At 39.4% G+C, this 22,695-nt stretch overlaps 1 protein-coding gene across 3 annotated transcripts in view; it reads left to right on the top strand.

Annotated features, from left to right (window-relative positions):
• Positions 1 to 22,206, top strand: part of Pak1 (p21 (RAC1) activated kinase 1) — a 119,275-nt gene extending 97,069 nt beyond the window's left edge. For 2 of the 3 annotated variants that reach the window (XM_029540015.1, XM_029540005.1), the window contains exons 9-15: positions 2,044 to 2,092; positions 8,288 to 8,400; positions 10,085 to 10,202; positions 13,523 to 13,622; positions 14,478 to 14,674; positions 17,631 to 17,768; positions 20,922 to 22,201. In XM_029540015.1, the coding sequence (XP_029395875.1) occupies positions 2,044 to 2,092; positions 8,288 to 8,400; positions 10,085 to 10,202; positions 13,523 to 13,622; positions 14,478 to 14,674; positions 17,631 to 17,768; positions 20,922 to 21,008 (802 nt within the window). In that variant the 3' untranslated portion in view covers positions 21,009 to 22,201. Of the gene's footprint in view, positions 1 to 2,043; positions 2,093 to 8,287; positions 8,401 to 10,084; positions 10,203 to 13,522; positions 13,623 to 14,477; positions 14,675 to 17,630; positions 17,769 to 20,921 lie in introns of all 3 variants that reach the window. The other variant, XM_021195665.1, reaches the window with a different exon arrangement.
• The last annotated feature ends 489 nt before the right edge of the window (positions 22,207 to 22,695 follow it).

The raw sequence follows: 22,695 nt of genomic DNA on the forward strand, positions 1-22,695 counted from the left end.
ACCCATGTGGTTTTCCTACTAGATAATACTTTTGTGAGTCTAAACTGGTAAAAGATAGCTTACATTTTTGTGAAGAAATTATTTTACCTACCTCAAAAATATAGATAGAACTTTGTTTTTAGGTAATTAAAGTGAGTATCTACTTAAGAATATAGTGAAAAGGTACATAGACAAGTTTCAGCAAGTTCCTGCTCTAGGTTTGAGTTTCTTTATCTGTAATTGGAAGATTGTGGATTTAGGACGTATCTCCTCCAAAACATGCCTTTAAGATATAGATGTACAACATCTATGAAATGTTCTATGCTTTGTTTCTCAGGTCGGCTAGGGCTAAGGCAAGAATGGAGTATTTACTAAGCACCATATTAATGTTGCTGGATTCCATAATTTAAAAGTATAAATACTACACTAGTATAATGAATTAGTACTGTTACACTTTTTGCTTGTTTCCCTGTCCCTCTCTTTAAAACCTGAAGACTGTTAAGCTGCCTGATCTTATGTCTGTTTGCCTGAGATAGAAATAATAGAGAGCTACTCAGTATGCTCATGTAGCTTTCTAAACCTTTGTAGCATAAAAGATACAGTCCCCAAATGTTTGGACTCTGAGACCTTAATATATTTGCTCTATAATCATGGTGTATATATGGTAGCTGGAAAGATGACTCAGTGCTTAAGAGCAGTTTTTGTTCTTGCAAAGGCCTGGGTTTAGTTCCTGTCAGCAACATGGTAGCTTACAACTATCCATAATTCCAGTTGCAAGTGATCCTGTTCCCATTTTCTGACCTCAGACATCAGGTACACACATGGTGTACATACATACATACATGTAGGCAAAATACTTGTACACATAAAACCTAAACATTTTTTAAAAAAGAGTGGTGAGCAGTAGCGGGAATACAGAGGTCTATGGACAGGAAGGTAGACATACATTCTGTAACTAGAGAGCTCTTGGCGAAGATGATCAGTCAGTGAAGAAAGAGCTACCAGTAAACATATTCTTATTTGATAGCCAATATTTTAAAATTGTACTTTACATGCAGGTAGCTGGGCTTTCTAAGAGTGGTGGTTAGGGAGGTGATAGCCCTAGTTTCTAACCAGAAGGTATACATACAACTAACTTCCTCCTAAATTGACCTAACTTCTGTGGGAAGCATAACTTTAGGATTTGCTGAGAACATCTTATAGAAGACCAGAATTCAACATGTCTACAAGTTACATCGTATATATGTGACATATAGTTTGTATAGCTACAAGTATGTATGTATTGTAAATTACCTGGACACGTACAGGATTTATGGTTTTAGGTAAGATTAGGGTTTTAGTTACTTCATATAGAGAGGGTTACATTTCTACCATTCTCTACAGTATCTCTAACTCTTTGTGAAACCCTTTCACATCTTCACTACACCCATCTCTGTATTTCAGTGTACATATAAACATCTGCATGCCTGTCAGGAACTATTCTTACTTTTAGGGTGAAGGTGAAATATCAGATTTTTCTGAAATTATATATATTTGAAAAAGTATGTGCTGTATCATTTTATTTTTAAAAATAAACTGAAAATGCATTTTATTCAAATCATAGGACTCTTTTGATCAAATTCTTTTGATTGGCTATGATTGACCTCCCCCTGTCATTGCCCCCCCCCCAATTCCCAGTTGAAACTGTACAAAATGAAAGCAAGTTCCCAAAGGGCAAATTGTTATAAGAAATGAATGTCTTCGAACATTTTTGTATTTTATGGACTTGGCCTAGTGGTTATCATGAACTCTTACATATGCATGGAAGTACAGCTCAGAGTCAAAACTTGCTCAAGATCAGGCAAAGTAAAAGTTGTAGGCTGGTTGAACCTTCATTCTTCACTACCACACACTACCTTTCAAATGTGAGACTCGGAGGGCTGCAGAGGGAGGATTTGTTTTTGCCTTTTTTGTTAACATATTCCCAGGTTGGTGTAAAGCTGCATAGATAAATGCTATGTCATTGAATGTCTGTGTTTGTTTTCCTCCCTTTCCTGTCTTTTTTTTTTTTTTTTTTTTTCTCAGTGCTTCAGGCACAGTGTATACTGCAATGGATGTAGCCACAGGGCAGGAGGTAAGTGTTCATCACCAACTCTTGTTATTTCTACTTCTTCAGGTTTTTTGTTTAATTTGGAGTTAATTTTATCCCCCCCCCTTTTCTTTTCTTTTTTCACTCAACGGAACAGTTCTAGTTTCTTTCTTTACCAGGCTAGTACTAAATAAGAAACTAATATGATAAGACTTAAAATTTTGCAAAAGCTAACAAAGCTCCACTATGGAGAACAGTTCAGAGCAGGAAGAATGGACAAAGTAAGCTAGGTTGTTGTATAATTGCAGGTAAGAGATGATGTTGTAGAAGTTATTAGATCTGAAAAGTAGTTAGCAGGTATCTTGATAGAACTTAATGATAGATTGTGAAGACAACTTCCAGATGGTAACTCTATTCCAGGAGAAAGAATAAAGTGAGAGATATAAGTATGAAGAATTTTGATACTGCCTGAGAAATTTTAGTTATAGGAATTTTAAACCCTTGTGTGTCAACTTCTAATGTAATACCTTCCAACTATATGCTTCAGATCCCAATGGACATTGGATTCCTCATTTACTTAGAGGTACCTTATTAAGTCATGAGAATGCTGACCTTAGCTAAAGCCCACTGACCCAAGATCGGCAAAAGGAATCCAGGAAGGCAGTATCAAGTGATTGAAGGCGTTTTTGCAGACTACTCTTGGTTGGCTACAAAATAGGAATCCTGATAGGTGGTTGCTACCTGGGAGAAATCTTTGTTAAGAGTATTGGAACTCAGAAATTGGGCAAGCAACCTCCTCTTTGAGTGAAAATAAAGTTTTCTTCCTCTGAAAGAGGCTTCTAGGATCTACTTGTGTAATTTTGATTATCAAAATCTGGTATCTTGTCCTTGAGGGACAGCACATACTTTATTGGGTTCTTGTTAGCTTACAAGTGTAAAAGCCAAATATTTGATGTTCTGTGTAAGCAAGTCAATTCTTTAAATTACCAGTATGAGAACTGGAGAGATGGTTCAGTATTTAAGAATATTTGCCACTCTTGTAAAGGACTCAAGTTCAGTTCCCTCATTTGGGTGGCTTAGAACATCCTGTATTTCTAAAGGGATCTAACACCTTCTGGCCTCAGCAGATGCTACACTTCTCTGTGCAGAAACACACATGGACACAAACAAAATATACATAATCAAAAATAAAATCTTAAAAAAAGCAAAAAAAAATCATTATCATACTTAAGAATTCATTGAGAATTCACAGATGTGGATGTTTGCCTCAAGTTATTTCTGTTACCTTTGGTGAACCATTTGACCTTTTTCTGCCCAAATGATCAGAGCTGCGTTAGACTCTTTTTGTTTTGAAACGTGTGTATTTTGGCTGCAGAAGGACTCCCTCCTGCACTGTTTCTAGCCTCTTGGGCCTTGTAACGCTTGATGGGAGACACAGATGATGAGTGGTTCCTGGAAGTCTTGGAGATGCCTGTGTGAGAGTGAGCAACAGGAAAGCTTGACTTTGCTGTGTGCCTGTCTTGTGGTTACAAAACTATGAATGAAAGCAAATCCATTAGAGTGGGTAATGCAGTGTGGTCAGGAAGGCCTCGTTTCCTGCCCAAGGGAGTATATCAGTAGTGAGACTAGTGTGATGTTTTTAGTCTTTGTGAATGATTATGGGGTTGTTATCCAGCTGGAAGAAAGGGAGCTTTTGTCTATCACACATAGATGGGTTAGCATGTTATTGCTTGGAAATCAATCATTTTCAAGCTTGTTTTTAAAGGTAATGTGTATAATAGAAAGAACATACTAGAAGAGCTTTTGGAGTCATAGTGATCTGAGAGCATTGACTGTGATCAGAGGTGGTTTTCTTACATGTCTTAGCTTCAGTGTCTGTATCTAAAATACAACACTTTGAAGAGTTGTTAGGTTTACCTAATAAGTAATCTTGTGAATATCTGAGAGTTAGATAAGGTAAATACAGCAGCTAGTCCCATCGTCATTCTTGCTGCTCTCATATTCATTGCTGGCTTCTTTACTATCTATATCTTTTACTTATATCTTGTAAGTAAAAGTAACATGCCTATTTTTTTCGTACTCAAAACATATTTTGAGTAGATTATTATTTTCAATGTATCTCTGAGGAGACTTAGGTTCAGAAAACTGGTGATTGGTCAAATTTAGAAAATGACAGTCGAGAGAGAGAGAGAGAGAGAGAGAGAGAGAGAGAGAGAGAGAGAGAGAGAGAGAAAATGACAGTCAAACCTAAAGCTAAGATCTTTAGTGTTTAAGTCCAGTCATTTTTCTTTTATAGAAGTGCTATTGCCTATCCTGGATGGATCTGGTTTCCTGTTCTATTTAAATTAAATTTTAAAAATTACTTAAATTTTAAATTAAATTTTTTATCATAATTGTGGGGGGGGGGCACATTGACTGTGATGACTATGATGACGACGTCCCTACATATGAGAAAGTCAGAAAATAGCTTGAGGATTTGTTCCTTCCTTCTGTCATGTGGGTCCCAGGAGAATCAAACTTAGGTTGTTTGGCTGCAAGAACTTTGATCCACTGAACCATCTTGATGGCCTATAAGAATTGTTTTTATTCTTAATAAGTAATTTAGTCTTTTCAGGGGACTATATTGACTTGAAGTAACATTTGACTTCAAAATGTTTGCATCATTCATTTTTAAACATTTTTATTTATTTTTATGTGTATAGGTGTTTTCTCTGCATGCATCTCTGTGTCCTTGTGCATGCCCAAGGAGGTCAGAAGGCATCGGGTGTCTTGAGACCAGGTTTAGACAGTTCTGAGCTGCCATGCGGGTGCTGGGAATTGAACAGACTCTTCAGTATTCTTAACCCCTGGACCATCTCTCCAGTCTCCATCCTTCATTCTTATTACTGCTTCTAGAAAGAAGTTCTAGTAGATGTAACAATTTCTAGAGAATAAATGTAACCCTATGGGATGGAGTAGTGGGGTGTGTGTGTGTGTGTGTTCTCAAAACAAAGAACTTAATCAACTTACTGCTCTTTCCCTCTCAGCACCAACTGTATTTGTTGAGCCCTGTGCTTGATATTGGGGATTTGAGGCTTTTAACTAAGCTCTGAAATGCCTAGATACATTCATATGTGCGTGTGCATACACACACACACACACATACACACACACACACACACACACCTGATTTTTCAGATACAGTATTGGGAATAAAATGATTTTACAAGATTTTCCAAAAAGGGGAAAACAAACAGGCACATTAATTTTGAAAATGAAGTTTCTTTTGCCCTGATATAAAGCTTTTGAATGTGTAAAAGTGATACAGTATTCCAGACAGAGGAGATCTTAAAGGTAGAGCGAACATGGAACATATAATACAGTGATAAGTAATATTGAGAAATTTGATTGTCAAGCTGAGGAATATTTCTATGAAGACAAGAGGTATTTTGCTTTCAAATGGGGGAGAGTTATCTCAGTGTGTATGGGGTTGGCAGAGTAGTCTATATTAGCAGGATAATTAAAACACAGTAGCTTTTAAATGTATGCATGTGTGCATACCTCAGCATGTTTACTAAATGGATTCATTTACTGCTGATCCAAAATGAAATAGCCTAGAAAGGCTTTATATCTGACTTTACTACTGAATTACCGTTGTATACAAGTCGTGTATCCTCTCTGAGCACATTTTCCTCATTTGTTGAGAAAGATAGTACACAAACTGTTAGCTGGAACAATAAGACAACAAAAAGAGATCAAGGGGATACAAATTGGTAAAGAAGAAATAAAGATATCACTATTTGCAGATAGTATACATAAGTGACCCCAAAAACTCTACCAGAGAACTTCTCTAGCTGATAAACAACTTCAGCAAAGTGACTGGATATAAAATTAACTCAAACAAATAAGTAGCCTTCCTATATACAAATGATAAACCGGCTGAGAAAGAAATTAGGGAAACAACTCCCTTCACAATAGCAACGAATTATATAAAATATCTTGGGGTAACTCTAACCAAACAAGCGAAAGACCTGTATGACAATAACTTCATGTCTCTCAAGAAATAAATTGAAGATCTCAGAATACGGAGAGATCTCCCATGCTCATGGATTGGCAGAATTGACAAAGAAAAATGACTATCCTACTAAAGGCAGTCTATGGATTCAGTGCAATCCCCATCAAAATCCCAATACAATTCTTCAAAGACATTGAAAGAGCAATTCTAAGTTCATCTGGAAAGGCAAAAGCCCCAGAATAGTGAAAACAGTTCTTTTTTGTTTGTTTGGGTTTTGTTTTGTTTTTTTTCGAGACGGGGTTTCTCTGTGTAGCCCTGGCTGTCCTGGAACTCACTCTGTAGACCAGGCTGGCCTCTAACTCAGAAATCTGCCTGCCTCTGCCTCCGGAGTGCTGGGATTAAAGGCGTGTGCCATGATGCCCGGCGTGAAAACAGTTCTTAACAATAAAAGAACAGCTGGGGGAATCACCTTAAGCTTTACTTCAGAGCCATAGTGATAAAAACTGCATGGTTTCAGATAGGATAGGATAGGATAGGATAGGATAGGATAGGATAGGATAGGATAGGATAGGATAGGATAGGATAGGATAGGATAGGATAGGATAGGATAGAATAGAATAGAATAGAATAGAATAGAATAGAATAGAATAGAATAGAATACCCAGAACTAAACTCACACACTTATGGACACTTGACCTTGACAAAGACATTAAAAATATACAATAGAAAAAAGAAAGTATCTTCAATAAATGGTGCTGGTCTAACTGGCTGCCTGTATGTAGAAGAATGAGAATAGACCCATATTTGTCACCTTGTACGAAGCTCGAGTCCAAGTGGTTCAAGGACCTCAACATAAAACCAGACACACTGAATATAATAGAAGAGAAAGTGGGGAAAAGCCTTGAATTCATTCCTAAACAGAACTTCAATGGCTAATGCTCTAAGATCAAGAATTGGTAAATGGGACCTCATGAAACTGGAAAGCTTCTGTAAGGCAAAGGACATAGTCATTAAAACTAATCGGCAACCTACAGATTGGGAAAAAAAAATCTTGACTAACCCCACATCCAATACAGGGCTAATAACCAAAATATATAAAGGACTCAAGAAGCTAATCACCAAAAAACCAAGCAACCCAATTTAAAAAAAAATAGCGTATCAACTAAACCAAGATTTCACAACTGAGGAATCTTGAGTGGCTGAGAAACACCTAAAAAATGTTCAAAGTCCTTAGTAATCAGAGAAATGAAAAAGATTCATGTACGATACCTCTGAGGATTAAATGAGATAGGTGTGGTGGTACATGCCTTTTAAGTTCAGCAGTTGGGTGGTAGAGGCAGGCAGTTCTCTGTGAGTTCAAGGCCAGCCAGGTCTACATAGTAAGTTCTAGGCAAGTCAGAGTCAGGACTACATAGTGAGACTCTGTCTCAAAAAGAATAAAAGAAAGGTAACAAATTAGTCAACACTTTAGAGGGTACCTAAAACCTAGGAATCTAAACGTATACCTTATTGTTTGCATCAAGTGGAATTTCATTTTACTTACATAAACAAAGAGCTCCTGAAGCTCCTTTCATGTGTAAGCATTAGGAATCTTGTCTCCTTTCTTCATCTGGTAATCTCTGATTTATCTTTCCATGCTATATTGGGGGCAGGGGATAATGTACATGTAAGTACTGAGAACTGAACTCTGCAAGAGAAGTGCATGTCCTTAACTACTAAGCCATCTCTCCAGGTCCATATTCAAAACTCAGTATTCTTTTATTTTTTTAAATTAACTGTCCTTGAACTTCTGATAGTTTTTTATCATTTTAAAGGGCAGTCTAACTATGAAATCAGGCTGATCATCAATGTACCATTCTTCTCTATCTCAGCCTCCTGGGTGCTAAGATAATAGGTAGTACCAAGTATTTTTCTAGTGACTTTTAAAAGTGTTTTTATTACATTGAGGTATCAAATTTTTGTGTATATGTGAATAGCACAGGGGCTTATTAAAAGTTTGTGCTTTTCAGTAGGTTTTGAGTGGCACCTGAGAACATTTATTTCCAGTCTTTGAGATGATGTTAAATGCCACTGGCTAAGAAACTCCCTTTAAAACCATTTAACATTGATAAGTTATGAGTTACTTTAGGGATAAGACCATGTCTTCCTCATCACTGTTTTCCTTAGTACCTAAGGTCTAGTACTAAACGTGTGCTCAGTAAATGTTGTATGATCCTTGGTGCACATTGAATTTACTCTTATTTCAGGTGGCCATTAAACAGATGAATCTTCAGCAGCAGCCGAAGAAAGAGCTGATTATTAATGAGATCCTGGTCATGAGGGAAAACAAAAACCCAAATATTGTCAACTACCTGGACAGGTATGGCATGGGTGGCTTCTGTCACAAAAGTTTCATGCCTTTGGAACCCAAGTGTTAGAGGAAAAGATGAAGGTAGCAATTGGAACTGTTTCTATTTAATTTTCCGTGCTGAGCTCTTTGATTTCTGGAAATCCTTCTAAGTGATGGTTAACCCCACCACACTGCAGCTTTTAGCAACCAATTCTTTACTGCTTCTAATGCTTTCTGTTTAGGGAAGTTGGCCTTTTCAGTCCATCTTCCTGATGTCCTTATTTCCTTCTATATTCCAAGTATTTTCTTATCCTGCTCACCTTCCTGAATAATTCTTATTGTCTATATACTCTTAAAATGTGATGCTCACTACAGTCTAGGAGTTGTTTTGAAATCTGACCACCATGGAAAGAATGGTACTCTCTGCTTTTCTGCCACCCCCCACCTCAGTGTCTGTTTCATTGCTACTACTAGTAAGTTTGTGGTCAACTGAAATTGATTCCATTCCCTCCCCATATACACTTGCAGTAAACTGGAAATACAAAACATTTTAGCTTACCAGCCTCAACCTCCTGACTTCTGGAATTAATGCATGCACCACCATTTTTACCATGTATGTTTAGTCTTCATCACCTTAAAAACTTCCTCTTGAGCTGGGATGTGCTTACTATTGCAGCTTAGTGATACAGTGCTTGACTGACTAGCACGTGTGAGGTCTGAGCTTGGTTCCCAGCACCACCAGAGGAAAATTACAGAACAGGATTAAAAGCTTACCATTTTTTTGAGATAAGTGTTAAACTATCTCAGGTGTCCCCATCTGCCAAGTAAGAGTCCCATTATCAGGATGAAGGAAAGATGACAGTTCATACTTTAAGCCAACACATTTTTCTCCAGCATAAAGCTTCTTTGCTGAAGGTTACCATGATTGTCCACTTTTTCATTTTATTTATCTAAAACCTGGGGCTGAGAGATACAATCTCTGAGTCAAATTCAGTGCTAACTCAGGTCAGGCCTGGTTTATTTGAAGATGCTAGAATCACAGAAACTCAAAGAAAAAGTCATTATCAGCATAGCAGCCTTGTGTAGACTTTACGTCTTTGAAAAGATTTATTACCACCCTTTCACTTTATATATATAATGTTATGCTATATTACATTAAAATAATATATATATATATATTTAACATATTACTTTACTCATAGATTTATTCAGTAAATATTGGTATCTGCTGTGCCGGACCTTGGGGCCTAGGGTCTTGATCAAGACCCAGTAATTATCTTGTGGATTTCAGATCTAATAGAACTCTCAAGGAGGTTCCATGGCCCTCCCTTCTGATGGTAATGTGGCTTCTAAACCCCTCCTTTCCTATGTGTGTACTGCCTAGATGCTTTGCAGGCATGGAAATAAAGCCAGTCTCTCTAATTTTAGGAGATAGCCTCTGGTATTGTGATAAGATGTGATTTTATATTTTAACTTAGTATTCTTAGTTTTAGTGTCTGGGACTTCACAGACCATGTATGCTTTTTTTTCTGGGCATAACCCTAAGTAACTTAAGATTACTGATTCTGTCCTCCACAAATTTTGTGGTTTTCTAGAGGAAGGAATTGTAGACTCTTCAAAAGCTGGCTGAGATAGTTTCCTAGGTTTCGAACTCACTTCAGTGGCTTAATGTGTTCTGACTGTTCCTTCTCACCCTATACCTGTTTTTCTGCAGTTACCTTGTGGGAGATGAGCTATGGGTTGTCATGGAGTACTTGGCTGGAGGCTCCTTGACAGATGTGGTGACAGAAACCTGTATGGATGAAGGCCAGATAGCAGCTGTGTGCCGAGAGGTAAGGCCAACAATCAAACAGGAAGTGACCTCCATATTACTGTCCATGAAAGTTCACACCTAAAAGAGGCTTCAGTATGGGCTCTGTGGAAGTAGGAGAAGCTAGTTCTGGGACTTATCATTCATATTGTATGTTTGTGTTTTATAATTTCTACAATAATGACTTTTTTCTTTGAAGCTAACTGTTCTGACCATGGCAGAAAAATTAGAAACTACTCAGCAGTATCTATGTGAACAGTCATAATTTCCATCTGCAGTTATAACTGTTCTAACACATATTATTTCTCTTTCTCCCTTTTATGTGGACACACATTTGTCCTGCCTCCCTGATTTGTGTACTGTGAAGGAAGTAACATTGGAGGAAGGTAGTGGCATAGTTCAGATAGTCAGAGAAGGTTTCTTCCTTGATTTGAATATGCACCTAAATGACATGTAGAGGCAAGCCAGCAAAATTTTAGGATAAAGTAACTCCAGACAAAAAGCCTGGTGTGGTGGCATATGCCTGTCATCCTGGCACTGGGGAGGTAGAGGCAGAAAGATCAGAAGTTTAAGATAATCTTTGATTACATAGCAAGTTCCAGGCCAGCATGAGATATAAGAGACCCTGTCTTAAGCAAACCAGTAAATAATCAAAGACAAAATAAACAGAAAAAAGGAGCATAAATAGATACTCTTACTTTTCCGCCTCATTATAATTAGATATCTGGAGGTCTGTACTACTATAAAAAGCCTTCCAGAAAGTTTTCATGAGCAGCAGTATCTGCGGAGGATAGGCACAGTCTCACGTTCCCTGATAATGTGATAAAGAGAACGATGGGAATAAACAGTGATGAAGACTGAGACAGGGTTTCTCTGCATAGCCCTGGCTGTTCTGGAACTCTCTTTCTGTAGACAAGGCTGCCCTCAAACTCAGAGATCCACCTGCCTCCCAGTAGTGCTGGGATTAAAGGTGTGCGCACTACTATCTGGCCCTGAGAGATAGAAAGTTAGGAGACTGAAGAGAGTGAGATTAAACATTTTATGATGAATCTGATACAGTGTCTGAAGGTGGAAAGCTTATGGCATATGGATGAAATTATAGTTGTATATTTAGCCAATGTTAATGAGAAAGAAATACATTAGTAACATTTCAATTCCTAGCTGGGATTCCTAGAAATTCAGGTTTCATTTACTCTACCACTAATACAAGGACCTTTTAAAAATAATTCTTCCCCCAAAAGCTCCCCCCCATCACATTCTTCCTATGAAATTTTATTACTACAGATATGATGGATAATTGTGTACATGAAGCTGCCTTTTGGAGGGTCAAAGTTATTATATTATTTAATTTGTTTTCACCTCTAACCTTGAAGTGCAAGCCTGGTGACTTGGTTTCAATCCTCTGAACCTTAGTAATAGCAGAGAAGCACAGCCTCAGAGCTGTCCTCTGACCTCCACATGCTCCACGGCGGCTCCCACACCCCAACCCCTGTCACATATGCTCCACGGTGGCTCCCACATCCCAACCCCTGTGAGAGAAATAAAATAAAATCTTGACAGAAACCCTTAGTTTGATTCCCCAGAACTGTACCAACAAAAAGCTTGGGAAGAAAATATACTTATATAAATGGTATTGTTATTCTTAAAATATAATAGAGACCATTATCACTTTTTAAACTGCTTTCTGAGACACAATTCATATGCCATATAATTCATCCCCTTGAAGTATATAGTTCACTATTTTTCAGCTTATTTTTGAAGTGACTATTAAAGGATATGGATTTTTTTTCTAAAGAAGCACTTGGGAGCTTGAGACTATAGATTAGCTGAAAAGAGTAGTGTATATAAGGCCCTGAGTTTGACCCCAAGATTGTGCCAAAGCCAGAAAAAGCGTGGCCAAAAATTTAAACATTAGATACTAGGTGCTATTATCATTCTTTAAATTTAAAGTGATGCCTCTTCTGACCTTTATGGACACCAAACATGTACGTACATACATGTGCGATACACATACACACATGCTGGCAAAACTCTCTCACATAAAATAAAATATGTAAATCTTATCTAATTTTTTTAAGATACTGCTTACTTTTAACTAAAAGGTTCTTTTGCATTTGTGTGTGTGTGTGTGTGTGTGTGTGTGTGTGTGTGTGTATGCATGCATATGGTGTGTGTTCATGCCATGGTGTGCATGTAGAGGTCAGAGGACAACTCTACCTACCAGGTGGATTCCAGGAATCTTGCTCAGGTCATAACGTTTGGTGACAAACTCTTTTACCTACTAAGCCATCTATCTCACTTGCCCAGAATCAGACATTTCATTATAATATTGTAACATTAGTCTGTTTGTCACTCATTCTGTTGGGTAAGTATAAGTGTTTTAAGTTTGTGTATATGTGTTAGGGAAATCATCACAATAGGTGTTTTGTTTTATTTTGATTTTTGTGTTTTCTCCTTCCTTCCTTCCTTCCTTCCTGCCTTCCTTCCTTCCTTCCTTCCTTCCTTCCTTCCTTCCTTCCTTCCTTCCTTCCTTTCTTTTCTTTCTTCTCCTTCCTTCCTTCCTTCCTTCTTTCCTTCTTTCTTTCAAGATTTTTCTTATGTCTTTTACCAGTTGTAATCATTACTAAAACTTAAAAGTTTATCTGTGCTGGCTCTGTGGGTCAGTGAAAGGATATATGCTTAGTGAGGCCATGGTCTCACTTCTCTGCACTTGAAAACAAAGCTGTCTTTGTAAATATCCCTGTATAGAACTTGAGATAATTTCAGGTGCTCACTGAACATTTGTCTTCATGCTTTATAGGGATGTCGAATTCAGTGTGTCCCAAATAGTACAGACGTCCTTCCCCAAAATAAGATTGTCTACTAAAGTCACTTCCATGGGTCTCCTTTCCTAGACATGGAAATATATTGTTAAAATACTTCTGATTAAAGAAAAATTATAAGACAAAATCAGCATCCAGTTTTTAAATTAATTAATTAAAATTTAACTTGTGTGTGTGTGTTTGAGGTGAAGGGTTAAGCGCACATGTATGTGGATGCCCAAGGAGGCCAAAGGCATGGGATCCCCTCAAGTGAAGTAAGAGGCAATTTGTATGCTGCCCAGTATGGCCACTGAGGCATCTCTTCAGCCTCCTTTACCCCCACCCTGCCTCATGGAATTTTAAAAAGCTTGATTAGGAGACAGAAGACGACTTGGTTAGATAGCTGACTTTGCCTCTGTATATAGGGCAAGTCTGTTTATTTCTGGAGGCCTTACTTTCTTTGTCTTAAGATAACGAAGTTAAATTGTTGTTAGTCTTTTGTAGTATAAACCTCTTTCTTCTGTGCCTGCTACTTCAACAGTGTCTACAAGCTTTGGAGTTTCTACATTCGAACCAAGTCATTCACAGGGACATCAAGAGTGACAATATTCTGCTGGGAATGGATGGCTCTGTCAAGTTAAGTAAGTAGGAGTCTTAGGAATGGTAACACTTAACTCTGCACATGGGGCTAAATCTCTGTTGGGATGGTAATTAAATAATAGTAGCTATAACAGTCATCAAAGAGACTTAAATATTTTGTAAAATATGAGATATTTATATTCCTCTGTATTATATTGTGTCTTTCACTATTTTTTTAATTCTTTTACACATTTTAACATTTCCCTCCTGAATGCCTACTTCTGCGGTTCTCTGATAGGCGCTGAGGGTACATTTTACCAGCTTTCAAGAAGCTTCCTGTCTAGTATGAGAGACTTGTAACGAATTAGAAAAACAGATTTATGTAACTTCACTTATTCTGTTATTTATTCAGCAAATGTATTGCATTCTGTATTCTGTATTCTGGGGTAAAGAGAAGACGGTCTTCACTATCGACTCTATCAATTTAGATAAATGTGTAGCTTCAGTATAGTGTGAATGAACTACAGGTAGTTTTTTTGTACAAAGGTGTGAAAGCGGTTGCCCAGACAGAGGCTGTGCCATAAGTGGGTAAAGTTTGTGAAAGGACTATTGGTGCAGGGTGAGGACTTGATAAAAGTAGAGCCATACTTAAATGTTGGTGGTTGGGTTTTAATTCTGGGACTTGTCCCAGATAATGGAATGAGTTAATTATAAGACTCTGAGTTATGGGAATGTTTTTTAACCATTTGGTTTGAGGAAAAGGCAGGAGGCTAGAGATATTGTTCTTAATATTTCTCCTACTGTTCATCCTGCTTCGGTGAGACAGAGATTGCAGACAAAGCTTCCTGCCCATGTGTAAGGACACAGTACTTACTGATGGAGTATCCTAAGTGTGTCTTTCTTCTCCCCCTTTCTAGCTGACTTTGGATTCTGTGCACAGATAACTCCAGAGCAGAGCAAAAGGAGCACCATGGTGGGAACTCCTTATTGGATGGCACCTGAAGTTGTGACACGCAAGGCTTATGGACCCAAGGTTGACATCTGGTCCCTCGGTATTATGGCAATTGAAATGATTGAGGGGGAGCCCCCATACCTCAATGAAAACCCTTTGAGAGTAAGTATTCTCATCTTCTTGCAAAGTATTTGGGCAACTGTCTCTAATCCTAGGAAATTGTATTCAGGCTCTTCTCTCTGTATACCTGGGCACAGTTATATGTTCTTGTACTCCTACACTTACAAGACTGGGATAAGAAGATTGCCAGTTTTTGAGACAAACTTGTCTCAAAAGCAAAAGTAAGGATCTGGTGAGATGACTTAGGTAGTTAAGGCTCTTCCTGCCAAGCCTGATGACTTGAGTTTAATCCCTGGGACATACATAATGAAAAGAGAACCAGTTATCACAACCCACCCTCTGATTCCCACACGGGATATGTGGTAAACATGTGCCCACACTAAATACATGTGTATACACTAAATAAATAAGTATATATAATATGCATTCAACAGATACTGTTGAATTTAAATTATAAATGAATATAAAATATTAAATGGTCTAAAGATATATCTCAGTTTTAGAACTCAATCCTAGAGTTGGGGGCTGGGGGAAGGAAGGAAGAGCTGAGTTCTGACTATATACAAGAAGTTGTTCTAATAATACCAAATGATTCTATTGTAGCAGATGGTAACTGCTATGGGGAAAAAAATGTAGAATAAGAGCAATTGACAGAGTGATAGGGAAGGCTTTATTTAGAGGAAAGTCTCTTAGTTATTTCAGCAGAAACATGAAGGAGTTAAAGGAGTAAGCCATGAGATTTAGTCTCATGCAAGAGTTTACAGGTATCAAGAATCCAATTTGGTTTTTGCCTGGAAAAATCAATGGAGGCTATTATTTCTCAAGAAGGAATGAGGAGAAAGTAGACTGGTAGCCAGAGTCAGTGATAAGAAAAGGCCAGCCACTAAGTCTTGTGGGCCAGTGTGAGAACTTGGCTTTTATTTTGCATCATTAGAAAGGATTTTCAGCTAGATAATAAGAGGATCCAGTCTGTACTTGAAATGAATGACTTGTTAGGATGCTTCTTTAGGAAATAGACAATGAGAGACTAATAGGATAGTTCAGACAAGAGTGGTTGCTTAGGTCAGAATACAGGTGAGAAGTAGACTTGGGAAGAGCTGCCAAGATGCCTTGAATAGTAAAGAAAGTGGAATCAGCAGTCACCACAACATGGATTGCTGACAAATTCAGTTGTCCTTTGCATTAGTTACTTTTCTGTTTAGTCTGCTGTGATTAAAGTACTGTGACCGAGGCAAGTTACAGGAGAAAGGAATTTATTTGTGCTTATGTTTTCAGGGGGATAAGAGTTCATGATAATAGGGAAGTGGCAGGTATGTTAGCAGGAACTGGATGCTGAGAGCTTCTATCTTGAAATACATATGAACCAGAGAACAAACTGGTAGTAGGACAAACCAAACCGAAAGCTCTGAAACTCTGCCTTCAGCAAGGCCTTCAGTTAGTAGATTGATGGGAACACATGCCTAGCTTGAGTAAACCCATAAGAGCAGAAAAGGAAAAAACTGAGATGGCATTTCCAAGTGTTTTCTCCTCTTACATGAGTTTTGTTATGAAGGGTGACAGGGAAATGGAACAGTCTCTCTCTCTGTCTCTCTCTGTCTGTCTCTCTGTCTCTCTGTCTCTGTCTCTGTCTCTCTCTCTCTCTCTCTGTCTCTCTCTCTCTCTCTTTGTTTTTTGTTTTTTGTTTTTTCAAGGCAGGGTTTCTGTGTAGCCCTAGCTGTCCTGGAGCTCACTGTTTAGACCAGGTTGGCCTCAAACTCAGAAATCCGCCTGCCTCTGCCTCCCAAGTGCTGGGACTAAAGGTGTGCGCCACCACTGCCCAGCAGGAACAGTCTCTTGTAGAGTTGAAAAGAGTTAGCTAAAGGTTGTGTGTTAGCTAATGGAAGGGAATTGGTGGTAATGGGAGAGGAAATAGAGTATACAGCAAAGATGCAAGGGAGGTGGTGACGTCAGTTACTTTGTTTTTACTTTCTCATTTAGTTCATCTTCCTATCTAGTGCAAGAATTCCCCTATAAGGATATCTACCCTTAACTACATGCTCAGATCACCCTTGGATAGTTCCATTTGCTGGAAAGTGCTTCATAACCTCAAAATGAAACTTTCTTCTCTAGTTTCTACTTACTGCTTTGCTCTCTCACTCCACATGTAACATATCCTCCTCTGCCTCAGATATGAGGGTAATCAGTGTGGTGTGGTGGAAATAAATTAGAGTCAGCACGTTCACTCAGAACAGTGAATGCAATGGCTGGAGAGCCTTACTTGTGGGATAATCATTTTGCCCCACCTCTGAGTTACTGTAGCCACTTAAAATGAGTGTAGCTGGGTGTGATAGTACACACCTTTAATCCCAACACTAGAAGTCAGAGGCAGGCAAATCTCTTATGTTCAAGGACAGCCAGGACTACACAGAGAAACCCTGTCCTGAAAAACAAAACAGAACAAACAAGAGTGAGAGACGGGGAGGGCAGGGGAGAGCTTTGTAATTAAAGAACTTAGTGTTTATGAAGGTTTACTATTACTATGCTTTTCTTCTCCCAAGAGCTGCTTCAGAGCAGAGCAGAGAAGCAGCAGAGAAACCGTTGCTGTCCCACCAAGCATGGCTTTTTACAATCTTCTTGGGAGGAAGTGCCAGCAGCACATTTCTGCCAACAACTACAGAGATGTTTAACTTGCCATGCTAAGTGAGGAATAAACCCTTAGGTTTGAAACACCTCATAAGTTTACAAAGTGCTTTCCAAATGCATTCTTTATTTTTGTGGATATATAAAGCATTGTTTTATTAGCAAAGAAGTTATATGTTAGGTGCATATATACAGTCATATGACCTTGAATGTTAAACCTGATCCTTAGGTTATTATGTTCTCTTCAGGACATTACAGCTGCATCAGAGCTGTGTGTTAGAGCACACAGAAGCTGGCTGTAATTTTAGAGAACATGTCTTGATACTAACAGAAAGAACCTCAGGGAGAACACTACATGATTCTTCATTTGTATTGCTAGGCCTTGTACCTCATTGCTACCAATGGGACGCCAGAGCTTCAGAACCCAGAGAAGTTGTCAGCTATTTTCCGGGACTTTTTGAACCGCTGTCTTGAGATGGATGTGGAGAAGAGAGGTTCAGCTAAAGAGCTCCTGCAGGTAATTGTCCTTCTGCAGGGAGATGCCTACCCAAGCCTTTTGATCTCATTTTTGTCTGAGTTTGCTGATTTTAGGCTTCTTTCCTACCATTTCACTTTGTATTTCTAGCTCCCTGTTACTCTTGGGCTTTGCCAAGTTTACCCTCTGAGTGTTCCTCATCCTATACCGCCCCTTCTGCTCCCAGCCCCTGGACTCCAAGAAGATGTCCCCATCCCCACCCCACCAGACCTTCTCACTTCCTGGGGCCTCAAATCTCTTGAGGGTTAGGTGCATCTTCTCTGACTGAGTCCAGACCCAGCAGTCCTCTGCTATATATGTGTCTGGGGCCTCAGCTGGTGTATGCTGCCTGGTTGGTGGCTCAGTGTGTGAGAGCTCTCGGTGGGTCCAGGTTAATTGACACTGCTGGTCTTCCTATTGGGGACACCCTTCTCAGCTTCTTCCAGTTTTTCCCTAATTCAACCACAAGGGTCCTCAGCTTCTGTCCATTGATTGGGCGTAAATATCTGAATCTGACTCTTTCAGCTGCTTGGTGGGCCTCTTGGAGGGCAGTTATGATAAGCTTCTGTTTGTAAGCACACCATAGCATCAGTAATAGTGTCAGGCCTTGGAGCCTCCTCTTGAACTGGATCCCAAATTGGGCCAGTCACTGGACCTTCTTTCCCTCAGGCTTTTCTCCGTTTTTTGTCCCTGCTTTTCTTTCAGACAAGAACAATTCTGGGTCAGAATTTTTAACTGTGGGTTAGCAACCCCATCCCTCCATTTGATGTCCTGTCTTTCTAATGGGAGTAGATTCTACAAGTTTCCTCTTCCCACTGTAGGGCATTTCATCTAAAGTTCCATCCTTTGAGTCCTGAGAGTCTCTTACCTCCCAGGTCTCTGGTACATTCTAGAGGGTCCCCCCACCTCCTATCTCCTAGGGTTGCCTGCTTACATTCTTTCTGCTGACCCTCAGGGCTTCATTCCTGTCTCCCCTCCCCCTAACCCCCAATACCAGATCATGTTTCCCCTTTTCCCTCCTTGTCCCCTTTTCCACCCAGGTTCCTTTCCNCCCNNCCCCCCCCCCCCCCCCGTGATTGCTTTCTTCTTCTTCCCATGTAGGATTAAGGCATCCTCACTTGGGCCCTTCCCCTTGTTAACCTTCCTGAGTTCTGTGGATTGTATCCTAGTATTCTGTACTTTTTTGGCTAATATCCACTTATTAGTGAGTACATACCATGCATGTCTTTTTGGGTCTGAGTTTCCTCACTCAGGATGATATTTTCTAGTTCTGTCCATTTGCCTGCAAGACTCATGATATCCTTCTTAATAGCTAAGTAGTATTCCATTGTGAAAATGAACCACATTTTCTGTGTCTCTTCTTCCGTTGTGGGTCATCTGGGTTGTTTCCAGCTTCTGGCTATCACAAATAAGGCCACTATGAACATGTGCTCCTGTGGCATGGTGGGACATCTTTTGGGTATATGCCCAAGAGTGGTATAACTGTGTCTTCACATTGCTCTATTTCCAGTTTTCTGAGGAACCTCCTGATTGGTTTCCAGAGTGGCTTACCAGTTTGCAATTCCACCAGCAGTGGAGGAGTGTTCCTCTTTCTCAACATCCTCGCCAACATGTGTTGTCACCTGAGTTTTTGATCTTAGCCATTATGATTAGTGTAAGGTAGAATCTCAGGGTTGTTTTGATTTGCATTTCCCTGATCACTAAGGGCTTTGAACATTTCTTTAAGTGTTTCTTGGCCATTTGAGTTTCCTCTGTTGTGAATTCTCTGTTTAGCTCTATACCCCATTTTTTGATTGGGTTGTTTGGTTATTTTGGAAGTAGCTTCTTGAGTTCTTTATATATTTTGGATATTAGCCCTCTATTGGATGTGGGGTTAGTGAGGATTTTTCCCAATCTCCTTAACTTGTCAGTGTTATCAGGTAAACATTCAAATCTTAGACTTTTCAGAAACTTTAATCATGAAGTTTCATATCTACTTCTCCTGTGAGAACATACATATGGATAGAAAGATATAGGAAGAGATATTGGGATTCATATCTTCAAGCTTTAGCCAAGATCACCCGTAGCTCTCAGCCCTCTGTGCACCCTTACTCCGTCCCGATAAAAGTTGAGTCACCTTTCAGCAAAGAGTGCCCGTGTTGACATCCCCATGGGAGTGTCTGTACACACACATAATGCTAGCTATAGGGGTCAGTAAGAGCGATAGAAGGATGAGATGTGTTAAGTAATTATAGACCTCACACTTGCTCAGAAAAGGAAATTTGGCTCTGATCTTTATTATCAAATGGAAGAAAGAGTCTATATCTTCAAGACAAATGTAAAAAACAAAAATCAAACCCCAGAAACAATCCACCAGTTTAGGTAAGAAGCTCTGAGTTACATAAAAAATTATTTTCTCTAACATTTTCATATGGTATTTTCTCTTAAAGAAATTTTAAAATTATAAGTATGGCTCAAAGTACATTCCAATGTAATATTGTAAAGGACCTTAAAGTCCTTACTGGGACACTTAGTCTTGCTGGAGTCAAAGATTGAACAAAAGATTCTTAGCCACATATGCAGCAGGCTTATAGTTCCAGCTAACAGGTTGAGGGCTGGAGTTTAAGATGAAAGATAGGTGTCTTCTCCAGAAAGAATACTTACTCTGTTGTTGCAGGAGGTTAATTTTACCTAGGAACAAGCAAAACCATATAAAATGAACCTTTTGTCTTCTTTCACTCAAAATGTCTGCAGATCCATTGTGCTTTCAGTGTGTTAGTTACTGTGTTAATATTCTATATAATGGCAAGTGAATATGAAACTGTTAATTTTTTGAGCTCTTTGTTTTGTTTTTTTTACAGTTACTGACTTACAAATAAAACTCGTATACTTGGTCAATGAGACAGCTTCCTGGGTATGAGCTCCTGCTGCCAAGTCTGACAACTTAGGGACAGTTTTCCTGTACCTATAGTAGTGGAGAGAATTCATTCTTGCAAATGGACCTACACACACATGCACATCATGGCATGGATACACCCCCCCCACACACACACACACACAAAGATAAATAAATGAGTCAATTCAAGGATGATCTGGCACTGATACCCTTACTGTCTTGTAATAGCTGCTATGTAAGAATGGCAAATACTCAACTCCTTTTGTTTTTTCTTCTTCTAGCATCAGTTCCTGAAGATTGCCAAGCCCCTCTCTAGCCTGACTCCACTGATTGCTGCAGCAAAAGAGGCAACCAAGAACAATCACTGAAACCACACTCATCCCAGCCTCATGTGCCAAGCCTCCTATGAAATAAACACTTGTTTCAGGAACTCCGACCCCTCATGTCCTCTTCTCCTTTCCTTGCTTCTCCCATTTCCTGATCTAGTGCTCCCAAGACTTTGATCCTTGGAAACTGTCTGGCACTGAAGAGAATTGCAACTGGACGAGTAATCCAGCAGAGGCCATTTCTAAATAGGAATTCCCTTCCAGTTTGTTGGCATGGAGGGAATTGATGAGCAAGGATTTACCCGAATAAACCTGTTTCTACGAAACAGAATCTCAGCCATCCCATTCCTTACCCCTCACAATCAGTTCTTAAGTATATAAACTTTTGGTTTGATAGCATTATCAATTTGAGATCAGTTGAAATTTCTTTACTTTTTTATTTCTGTGACCAAATTGCCCAAACACCTCATTGTATTTGAAAACCATAACAGCTTTGAAATGCCGTGGGGCCTGATAATCTGCCAGGGACATGAAGAGGCTCTGTTTCCTGAACCATGACCTTGGTGCAGCTGACCCTGACATGGGAGAATGACCATGTTTCCTTTGTGTGTGCTTCTAGCAGCTGTTTTGGAGAACCATGACCCAGTAGTGTTCCCTGTGCTATTTCTAGTGAAATGGTCTTAGCTATGTAGCAGCTTTTGATTCCCTGCATCCCCTAGGCTGCTGCCTGCATTCTGTCCTTATTTATAGCATTGAGAGATTTCCTAGAGCACATGCTGAGTGAGAGAAGTGTGAGAAGTCAGAGGGAAGTGCAGCTACTTTTAGCACATGGCTGGCTTCAGCACCTGTCCAGCTATACTTGTGTGATATTTCAAGATCTCAGCCTCTTGTATCTACCTGGGACTCAGATCTTCTGGTAGCTTAACCATTTCAGTCGAAAGAGAAGGTCTCCAAATACGAGATGATGTGCTACTAGTAATAAGGGGACCCTGTTTTTAAGTGCATGACCAAGCTATCTGCAAGTGGACATGCTTACTCTCTGCAAGTGGACGTGTATTGCGGATGTTTGCTACCTCCTGCTCTCCTCATGGTTTTGGTTCTCCTGCTGTGGTAGGATGCTTGGCCAGCATTGTGGCTTGTCATGCCAGCCCCATTGCCTACCTTGTCATGCTCAGAGGTCCTACTGCCTCAGCAGCACAAGTTTCTATTTCCTTCAATAAAAGGAGATGAAAATATTCTACAGGAAGTTTGTCTTTTTTTCCCCCTCTTTTTTTGTTTTTCGCTTTCTCATGAAGTACTCATGATTCTTCATAAACTGCTTGAAAGTAAGTTGCAGTTGGATGCCCCTTACCGTTATAGATGTCCGTCTGTAGTCTTTTGTTTTTGTCTTAGAGATTTATTGCTGTGAAAGACACCATGACCATGGCAACTCTTACAATGGAAAGCATTTAATTGGGGTTGACTTACATTTCAGAGGTTTAGGCAATTATTGTCATGGTGGGAAACATGGTAGCCTGCAGGCAGACATGGTGCTAGAGAAGGAGCTGAGAGTTCTACATCTTGATTCACAAGCAGCAGGAGACTGTCACACTAGCCAGACTTGAGCTTCTTAGACTTCAGAGGCCACTCCTGTAATAGTCTGGTAATACTTCTTCCAACAAAGTCCCACATCCTAATACTGCCACTCCCTATAGACGGGTATTGAATTTGTGAGTCCTGGAAGCCATTC

The sequence above is a fragment of the Mus pahari genome, chromosome 1 (assembly GCF_900095145.1).
Source record: "Mus pahari chromosome 1, PAHARI_EIJ_v1.1, whole genome shotgun sequence".
In the NCBI taxonomy this organism is placed as follows: Eukaryota; Metazoa; Chordata; class Mammalia; order Rodentia; family Muridae; genus Mus; species Mus pahari.